Source organism: Pteropus vampyrus, unplaced genomic scaffold (genome assembly GCF_000151845.1).
Source record: "Pteropus vampyrus isolate Shadow unplaced genomic scaffold, Pvam_2.0 Scaffold17, whole genome shotgun sequence".
NCBI lineage: Eukaryota > Metazoa > Chordata > Mammalia > Chiroptera > Pteropodidae > Pteropus > Pteropus vampyrus.
The window spans coordinates 8,190,592-8,199,845 of record NW_011888798.1 but is presented as its reverse complement, the minus strand read 5'-3'; the positions used below and the strand labels follow the sequence as shown (position 1 = coordinate 8,199,845).

The 9,254-nt window shown below is 35.6% G+C and overlaps 1 protein-coding gene across 2 annotated transcripts in view; it reads left to right on the top strand.

Annotated features, from left to right (window-relative positions):
* THSD7B (thrombospondin type 1 domain containing 7B) overlaps window positions 1-9,254 on the top strand; it is a 793,340-nt gene that overhangs the window by 305,148 nt on the left and 478,938 nt on the right. For both annotated transcript variants that reach the window (XM_023527487.1, XM_023527488.1), the window contains one exon: window positions 4,254-4,423. In XM_023527487.1, coding sequence (XP_023383255.1) covers window positions 4,254-4,423 — 170 coding nt within the window. The remainder of the gene's footprint in view (window positions 1-4,253; window positions 4,424-9,254) is intronic.

Sequence of the window (9,254 nt, the reverse complement as noted above, 5' to 3'; positions counted from 1 at the left end):
GGACTATGTCTTACTCACTGCTATTCATTTCTATTGTCTGAAATTGTGCCTGGCACATAGGTAGAGCTCAGAAATTACTTATTGAAAGAAAGAATAAATAAACACATGGCTGAGTAACTGATTCATTTACTATTTGGGCAGGCCTATTTTTTTCTCTAGGGAGTCCTGCTTTTCAACTCCTTCCTGTCTTCAGTCTCTCATATATATATCCTTATGTTAACTAAAATGTCCCTGTACAAATTGTTTTCCCTGTGCATTCGGTGTTTGAGTTACTAGCACTTCACTTTTCAGACATTTTGGGTTCCAGAGTGGCTAATAGCTTGCTCTCTCACTAATAGTGGGGGCACTGGAGTTGTTTTTATGTGAATGGATGATGATAAGTTTAACTAAGATTAAGAATCACCAGGAAAAAAATGTAGGGAATTTGATTTTAAGGACTTGAAAAGGCATTTTTCTTCAAAAAGTTGTCTACTGTAACTTTTAGTGGCAATTTTAGTTTTTACAATTAGATATTCTTTTATCTGGCTTATATTTTTTTTCTCTTATTAACTTGCAATTACACCTGAAAGTGCTAAAATTTGACCCTATGTGACCACAGTGCTCTAATTATAGAATGATTGGCTATAAAATAGTCTCAAACTGTATATGTGTTTGAGACTGAAAGAAAAAGTATTTTGGCAGCATAAAATATTGTTGTTCAGTTTTGTCACTAACAGGATTTTAGTGACCAAGACCACCATTTGCTTGTCCTTGTAATGACTAGGTATTTTATCTACTGAAATTACTTTCTATATCCTCTGATCAAATTTCATTGGTTTGCCATTCACTGTTTTATTCTACCAGAGTATCATGTCATTAAGTAGCTGTGCTTTAGAATCAGATAAACCTCACTTTGAAACCTCCTCTTCTACTTAATTATGCAACCTTGGATGAATTGCTTATTCTTTAGGCCAATTCTTCTATTTATAAAAGAGAGATAATATTTTCCTCATAGGGTTGATAAGAGGATTAAATGAAGTAATACACCTAAATTTGTTAGTGTACCGCCTGGAACAGAATAAGCCTGCAGAAAATATAGGTTATTATTACTTGAGGGATATGTCATGATACCCTAGTAGCCCAAGTAAATGAATGCCTCTTTCCTGTTCAGCTGGACCCTTTGACAAAAAACAAATGGTAAGGGGCTTTGAGGATTGGCTCATTTCTTTCACTCCATGGCCGTCTGCCCTACTTGAGGCATTTCCACACGATTTCAAAGTGCTGCTCCCTCACAGGAGTTAGGACTGGCCTTTGAGAATCCCCATATTTCCCTTTTAAGCACAGAGACAAAATGAGGATGTGTTAAAAGGCATCCGAGTTGGGAGAGAGAGGGTGGAAAAGGCCTGGTCTTTGACAGGGAGTTAGCCATTAAAGAGAATATCCCAGGCAGTCAGAAAGCCAAGTTGTTCAGAGGCCGGAAGACTATTATGGTAACAACCTCTAAAGGAGAAAGTGAGTAACGTTTAACTGAGCGAACGCCTTTGATTTCTTATTCTGTCAGATCCTAGGGACACTATCCCAGGTTGGTAGAGTTCAAGATCATCAGTTTTCATGGCTGCCGGGTGATTTGCAACTAAACATAGATAGCTCTTTTGAAAAAAATAAAGATAAAAGGATGAGAAAAGACTATGAAAAGACCCTCATTTTAAAAAAGAATATAGAAGTCTTTTACTGGTGTGCTTCTTCCTCTGCTACTTGCTGGGCTGGCATTTTCTGTGAGATGGTTAACAATAGCGATAGTGATAAATGTCTTATATTTCTTTAGAGAATTTGTTGTTTGCCAGTAAATGGAATTCGTATCTTTGGTTAATGAGCTTACCAACAGGGTTTTTGTTACCTTATATAAAACCATATTCACTGAACTTTCCTTTTCATTTTTCTCCATGACTTCCCAAATTCTTCCATTGTGAATTCTTATAGGGTCATGATAAATTAATTGAAAAAGCAATTCATATAGCATGGGCTACTCCTTTTAAACAAGCAAACAATTCTCAACTTTGTTTCTTTTATGCTCTTTGCCAAATTTTGGTTGCTGGAAGTTATACAATGCCATCCCTCGATCTCAATATTAGAGATCTCAATATTAGAGATCGAGGGATGGCATTGTATAACTTCCAGCAACCAGAATTTGATCTAATATTGATCTAATATTACTGACTTTTGATCAATATTGATCTAATATTACTGACTTTTAATAAAATCAGTAAAATCCTTTAAAATGTGAATGGTGTATGTATATGTGTGTGTGTTTTCTGTGGCAGCAAGAGATGAAAGACACAAATAGAAGGACATAAGAAGAAAGAGAATTAGTATTTATTATATGCCAGGTTCAACATTTGTATTATTATCCCCATTTTACAGATGAGAAAACAAACCTGGATCAAAGTCATATGTCTAGCAAGTGGTAAGGCTTGGATCATTTTGACTCTAAAGCGTACTTATTACTTTACACCACACTACCCACATTTTGCCTATCTGATTCAGTATGTCATAGGAGCCTCGGAGTCAGCTGCTGTGTCTCATCCCCTCCCTAATAACCAGAGAGCACTTCTTTTAGGGAACCTTAGGAGGCAGAGGGTTTAAAATGAGAACCTGGTAACCATCCACCCCAACACACCTCTGCTTCATTGTGTCTTGCCCTGGAATACAGAGCCACCTGTGCCCTAAGATCCAGAGATATGAGGAGCGAGCCTTGTGTTTGAGTGACTGTAGAGAATAGAGTGACAGTGCTTTCTGAGTGAGGAGAAAAGGCTAAGGAGCTTCACCTCTGGAGAAGCACTACTTCTGGGAAGAACTGGACTTCTCAGTCTCTCATGTCCTGGAATTAGGAATGTGTTATTGTCTGTATTCACCTGGCATAAGCAGGACTCGAACTCTGCACTACAAAGTCTTGCCCGGCCCTCTCATTTTCAAGCCTTGGAAAACCACATGAAAGTGAAGTAGTGAGGCAGAGGGAGAACAATTGGGTTATAACAAATCTCAAAGGATTGTCCAAATCCTTTTTCTACAACGGGCTTTTCACAAGACTAAGATTTCTCAGCTTTCAAGCCTTTTAGAATGATGACATTTATTGTGGGGGATTTGATGACTCTTAGGTTTCTTAGACATTTGACTCCTGATTTTGACACCTGTTACTTTATTTCAATTTTATTCTAGTTTCTATGAAGCCAGAGTCTTGGTGACACATGCGTATTTTTAATGTTGTTTTGGTTTCTTTGAAACAATCACAAAGCCTAGAATTCTTTTCCCGAAATCTGAAATGGTATAGCAGATATGAGAATGTTCTTAGGTTTTGTTTATTGTTCCCAAAGTTAATGAGTCTGTTGGTATTTATGTGAATGCTGTAGGGTTATATTAATACTATGGGCTGGAAGAATGCTGTAATAATCCATAAAGGAAATTCTATCTGAAATAACTCTCCAGGTTTGAAGATAGTATTGTTATGTTTTATTTTCTACAAGTTGTGTATAAACTCCATTGTGTTTTTTACTCTGTATTTATATGTGTGCATGTGTGTGTATGTGTTTGCCTATTAGTATGTATCTTAACTTGTTATAAACCAGGAGGACATATTCTTAAGTCAGTTTAAATAACATCATGTTTGTATGTGTGAAAAAGCATTCATCAATTAAATATAAGGGCACTTTGTTAACTAATTTTTAATATGGATGTCTTTATCCCAATAGGGTCAAACAGGTAGAAATACTTTGCTCTATCAAGAGGGTTTAAAAATTGGAGTTCATCTCAGTCCAGTAAAATTAATATATTCTCAACTTCACACATTCAAACAGCATCCTCCTATTAATTAAAAAAGAAAGGCCAAATTTCACACAAAGTCACTTAGAAGTTTATGAAATGAAATTCCATGACAAGTTCAGCTGCTGCAAATTAGGCTCATTTGGTTTCCAACTCTTTCCTCTTTCTTTATTCTCTTAGTTTCAAGGTTGAAACAGTTCCACCGTTTAGTCATATTTTCTTCCTTCACTTCTCTTATCCTGCGCTATTAACATGTTAGGCTGCTGTGATTTTTTCTCTAGGACATGAAAGAGATTTAGTATGCAAAGCTAGTAGATTTTTTTTTTTTAATCCATAGGCAAAGATTTGGCCTTAGAGAGAGTGATTTTTATGCACACTTGGTGTCATCACTTGTTTTCTTTAGAATTTTATATTTTCCTGATTTCTTCTTCTTCTTTTAAATAAATTAAACCAAACAGGTATTCCTGGAAGACCTCTGAATGGAAAGAATGCCAAGTCTCTCTCCTCCTCGAGCAGCAGGACCTCCACTGGCATGTGACGGGACCCATTTGTGGAGGTGGGATCCAGACCCGAGAGGTGTACTGTGCCCAGAGCACACCAGCATCCACTGCACAGAGGGCTAAGGAAGGTAGGCTGCAAGCACCAGCAACAGATGGTGTTATTGAGTGAAAGAGAAATCTACTCCAATACCATTTCTTCTTATTCTTCTGGATATAGTGGACCTTCTGCATTCACAGATTTAATGTTTTGTTGACCGTTTGCAAACCACCCCTAAATTCTGCTTCTCGCAGTAATTTGGAATAGTTAAAAACTGTGGTGATAATAAAAAACATCAGCCCAAAAAGATCATTGTGAAAATTACATGAGAAAATAAACCTAAGATTTGTAGTACAAATGGATATTACACTCTGAGGAGCTGGAGTGAGTCAGTAATAAATGAGGAGCATTATTGTTTTGTTTTGTTTTCCAAGAATGGTTTTCTTTTTTTCTTTTTTTTTTTTTTTGATGAATTTGTGAATGTGGGAATTTCTACAGATGTATTACTTTCAAATGTCAAGGTCAATGCCAATTTATTGCCAAAGTTTACAATGTAAAAGTATATGGAAAGAAGGAAGAGGAGAAGAAATAATAACCCCTATGGTAGGCTGTCCATTGGACAGGTACAACCTCAACACTAGTCCATTTGTTTCAGAATTTGGGACAATGATACATATAAAGACTGAAAAAAAATGGCCCAGATTTATTTAACTCCATTTATTGAAAAGCCAAGAGTAGACAGTAGTGTTCTACTCTAAAAGAAGGTATAACCTGCTGGTCACTTTGGAGAACACAGCAGTGTCCTCTGCAGAAATGGTCAAGGTAGGAATATTTCCTTGGACGTGCACATAAAATTCTCACCTGTGGAATTTGGTTAGGGAGGCAAGGTGTGAGCTTTGTTGCTATGGAAATACATCCTTTTTATTCAGTAAAGTTGTTCAAATGCAGATGCCTTTTTTGACATGGCCTCTCCTTTTTCCAGGAGCATCCATGGCCATAGCCTTGATGATGTACCTTATGACTCACAGAGGGATAATCTTTCCAGACTGCTTAGCATTTGCTTCAAAGTTGAAGTTACAGTTCTGCATTTACAGGGCTTAAGTTATTTTTTAAACCACAGTTAAATTTTCTTTCTTTTCTAATGTCAGTTTTGGAAAGTGACAACTTACATACTTTCTGTTCCAGGACAGAACATGATGACTATGCTTACTCTTCTGAATTCGGAGGAACAGAATTTAGATAAAAAGCTCCAGCTTATTCTTTCAAATCTTGGTGATCTTTTTATTCCTTCTCCTTCTTCCTTTTAACTGTTGTCTATGGTTCTAGGATCTTCAGAGGTCAACATATAATTAAGAATTTATAAGCTACTTATTTTCATCTTCAACTTTTTATCTTCTGACATTTTTATCTTCCTAAAGTTTCTTTAGTAAAAATAACTTTACTTATGGGTCACCTGTTTCTAAAGCTCTTTCAACATTAATCTTTCCAGCTTTCTTAATGAAAATATATTAGACATGGAGATTGTAATAAGGAAGAAAGTGCATGAATGGTATTCAAGAGTTGGGAGTCACATGCGGATGAGGGGGTTAAATAGAAGAGGGATGTTTAATGCAGATTTAACAGCCTATTAAGCCCTGGTGCAATCTGTTTCAAGCATCTGAAGAAGAAGAAAAAAATCTTAGGCCAAGATACACTTCTAGATTAATGCTTGGTTTCACATGGAAACAGAAAATACATAGAAAGCCCTAAGCCTGGTAACCCAGTTCTCAAGGGATTGGGGGCTGGTTAGATGTGAGGATGAGATATAAATGCATCGATATATACCACAACCATGTACTCTTATACATAGTTAAATACAGTGAGTGAAACTGTTGATGCATTAGAAAAAATAGCATAGCCACAGTTGCATTAAAGGCTTACAACTTATCTTCATAGTTATTTTAAAAGGCTTTATTTTGCCCTTATATGAAAGGGAACCAGAAAAATTACTCTGCTGTTATTTTTCTTTCTTATAAATGTTTTCTTTTCCTACTGTTATCATTTATAGGTATACCTCAATGCATTTGGCAACATGAGATTTTCTTTTTGGCTCAAGTAAACACAAGAGAATAATTGAATTGCCATTTTAAAGGACCAGCGAGTGTGTTTGCCCAATTAAAGTGACAGAATTTAAATATTTCGAACATTTTCTTCTAAGGCAGAAAGAAGGGAAAAGTTGGTGACATTTTTGCATTTCAGTTTTTGTGAACATCTTTTGATGATGATGATGATGATGATGATGATGATGATGTTAGATTTTGGAGGGTGAGAAATTTTAATAGCATTGATTTTAGAAACTCTTTTTTTCAATTGACTTTCCCACAAGGTTAATTTCTCCTTAGACTCCAGGAAACTCTGTTCACTCTCTGAAGAGGAATTGCTTGACTTACTACTGTGTAGAATCCTACCACTCACTGAGTTAGCTGCACTGCATTCTAAAAATGTGATCTTAGAGGAATCCAAGATCCTGAAAGCAGGAGGGATGGGGAACTAGACTTATATCTATGGCTCTCTCATGCATAGAATGAAATAGAATTTCTAGATACCAGAATGGGGGAAGGGGAAAACGCTAATTCTCTCCCAAGGGTCCCAAGTCTCTTGCTGAGGCTGGAAGCTGAGGCTGAATTCTGATTTTAATGCAGTTTTATCGACGACTTATTCTTGCTGTTGTCCCATTCCCCATTTGACCTCAATTCATGGCATTTGTAGGAATAGTATAATAACAACTATGGCATAGTTATATTACATATATATATGTGTGTGTGTGTGTGTGTGTGTGTGTGTGTGTGTGTGTGTGTGTGTGTGTGTGTATAGTTCTATTATATATAACTAGTTATGTTATTCAGTGTTCATGTGATGTTTCAGATGCAGCTAAAATAGTGCCATAACAATCAATATGAGAAGTATTACCAGTAATAGTAACCAAGCCTATAAAATTGGGGATGAAAATGTAGAGGGGTATTTATGATTTTGTTTTTCACTCATTGTTGTGGAGACAGTTTTGTTTCTTTTTTATAATTCAGAACTACCAACAAGAGCAATGCTTACCTGCAACTCTAAAAGCTTGGATTTGGTGAGACTGTTTTCTTCTTTCCCTTTTCTCAAACAAAATTAAAGCCACTCAGCCTGCATTCAGGGGTGGTTTCTCAGAAAGTAAACATCGAAACAAGAAACACACTTTCAAAATCTAAGAAAGACTGGGACAATGTGGCCCAGACAGTGGCATATCAAAAAATATGGAGTAAAACTGAATAGAGATAGAATGTATTTATTCATGAAGTGAATAAAAAATAAAGCCTCCCTCCCCCCCCGCCCGACAAAAACTAAATAAAAATGGAGAGAAGATACTGGTGTAGTTGTAATTAAGTAGAACACTGCCTGGTTGTTTGTTTGTCTTCATATTTCAGATTTATTATTTGGCATCAAATGGACACAGCTATTTTAAGAATGGAATATAATTTAACTTTGAATCATTGAGCACATTAGTTGCCCCCTCCACTCTAGAAAGATTGAATAGTTCTTGAAAGTCCTAAGACTATATTATGCTAGGCCCAGAGTTGACACCTCGGGAGTGCATGACCAGTTAAGGGAATGTGTCCAGGAATGCTAAGTTGTATATAAAGACTATATATTTTGTGTCTAGCTAGTTTTAAGTCTAACTAGATTTGATATGTTTTGGTTCTGGGTTTTAATTCTAACCTATATGGTACTTCTCTAAACCACATAAATATTATTCTAGTGTTCTAGTTCTTCATACTCTTTTTAAATATATTGATTAGGTAAGTAGAATGTGGATAGCAATCACATATTCGTTTTCAAAAGTAATTTGCTATCGTTTAAGCTATGTACTAGACATTGGTATTATATCGGTGCCCCTCATTAATTTACAGTCTTTGAATTGGAACAACAATTGAACTAACAATTATGAAATACTGTCATAAGTAATATGATATATATGTATATGTACATATATATCTACATATACCTATATATCTATATATCTCTATATCTCTATCATCTATCATCTATCTATCATCTATCTATCTACATGATTAAAATGATTTAATCATGTAGAGAGATAGATGAGGGTAATCTTTATAAAGGTGATAATGCTTACAGAGAATTTGGAGGATGAACAGAAAAGAATATGCTAAGTGAGTGAGGGAGGACATATGGAAAGTAATGGAGATAATTATATTCAGTGGTGGCATGTAAACTGGTGTGAGAGCATGAGGAATGTTACAATGACATTGTAAAACTAGGCCTTTTTTAATATTCTGGAGTTAAGACTATTTTCAAGAATATGGGTACCTAGTGCAAACTTTTTTTCTCACTGAAGGTTTTTAAGTATAGAAGAAATCTCATATTCTTAGCTTTATATCAGAATGGATGAATGTCATTATGCTAAGAAAACTTTCAGGAGTGGTCATGTCCTATTTGCAAACTTATCTGATTATCCAAGAAATTTTTGTGATATGAAATAATGTAATTTACGTTACGAATAGATGAACAGGTTTCTTAAGGGACAATTAAAGGAGATATTCCACCATCATTTGAGAGCCTAAAAATGTCCTTTACCTGTCTTTATAAATTGGTTTTAAATTCAATAAGCTCATTTGGGTGTGAGAATAAAGTGTTAAGAAAATAATATACTTAGAACTTCCCTTAGTGTTAACCCTTAGAGAAGAAATGAGACTGTTGAAATGAGGTCGTAGCATTTTCTATTGCTTTATGCTAATAGAGAAGCACAGATAACTGGATGAAATAATCTTTGGTAATTAACAGTAGAATATTTGATGGCAGTTTACATGAGACCAAGAGACAGGAGGATGTTGGCCTGCATTCTTTCTACCCTGGAAACATATTCAATTATTGGAGATTAT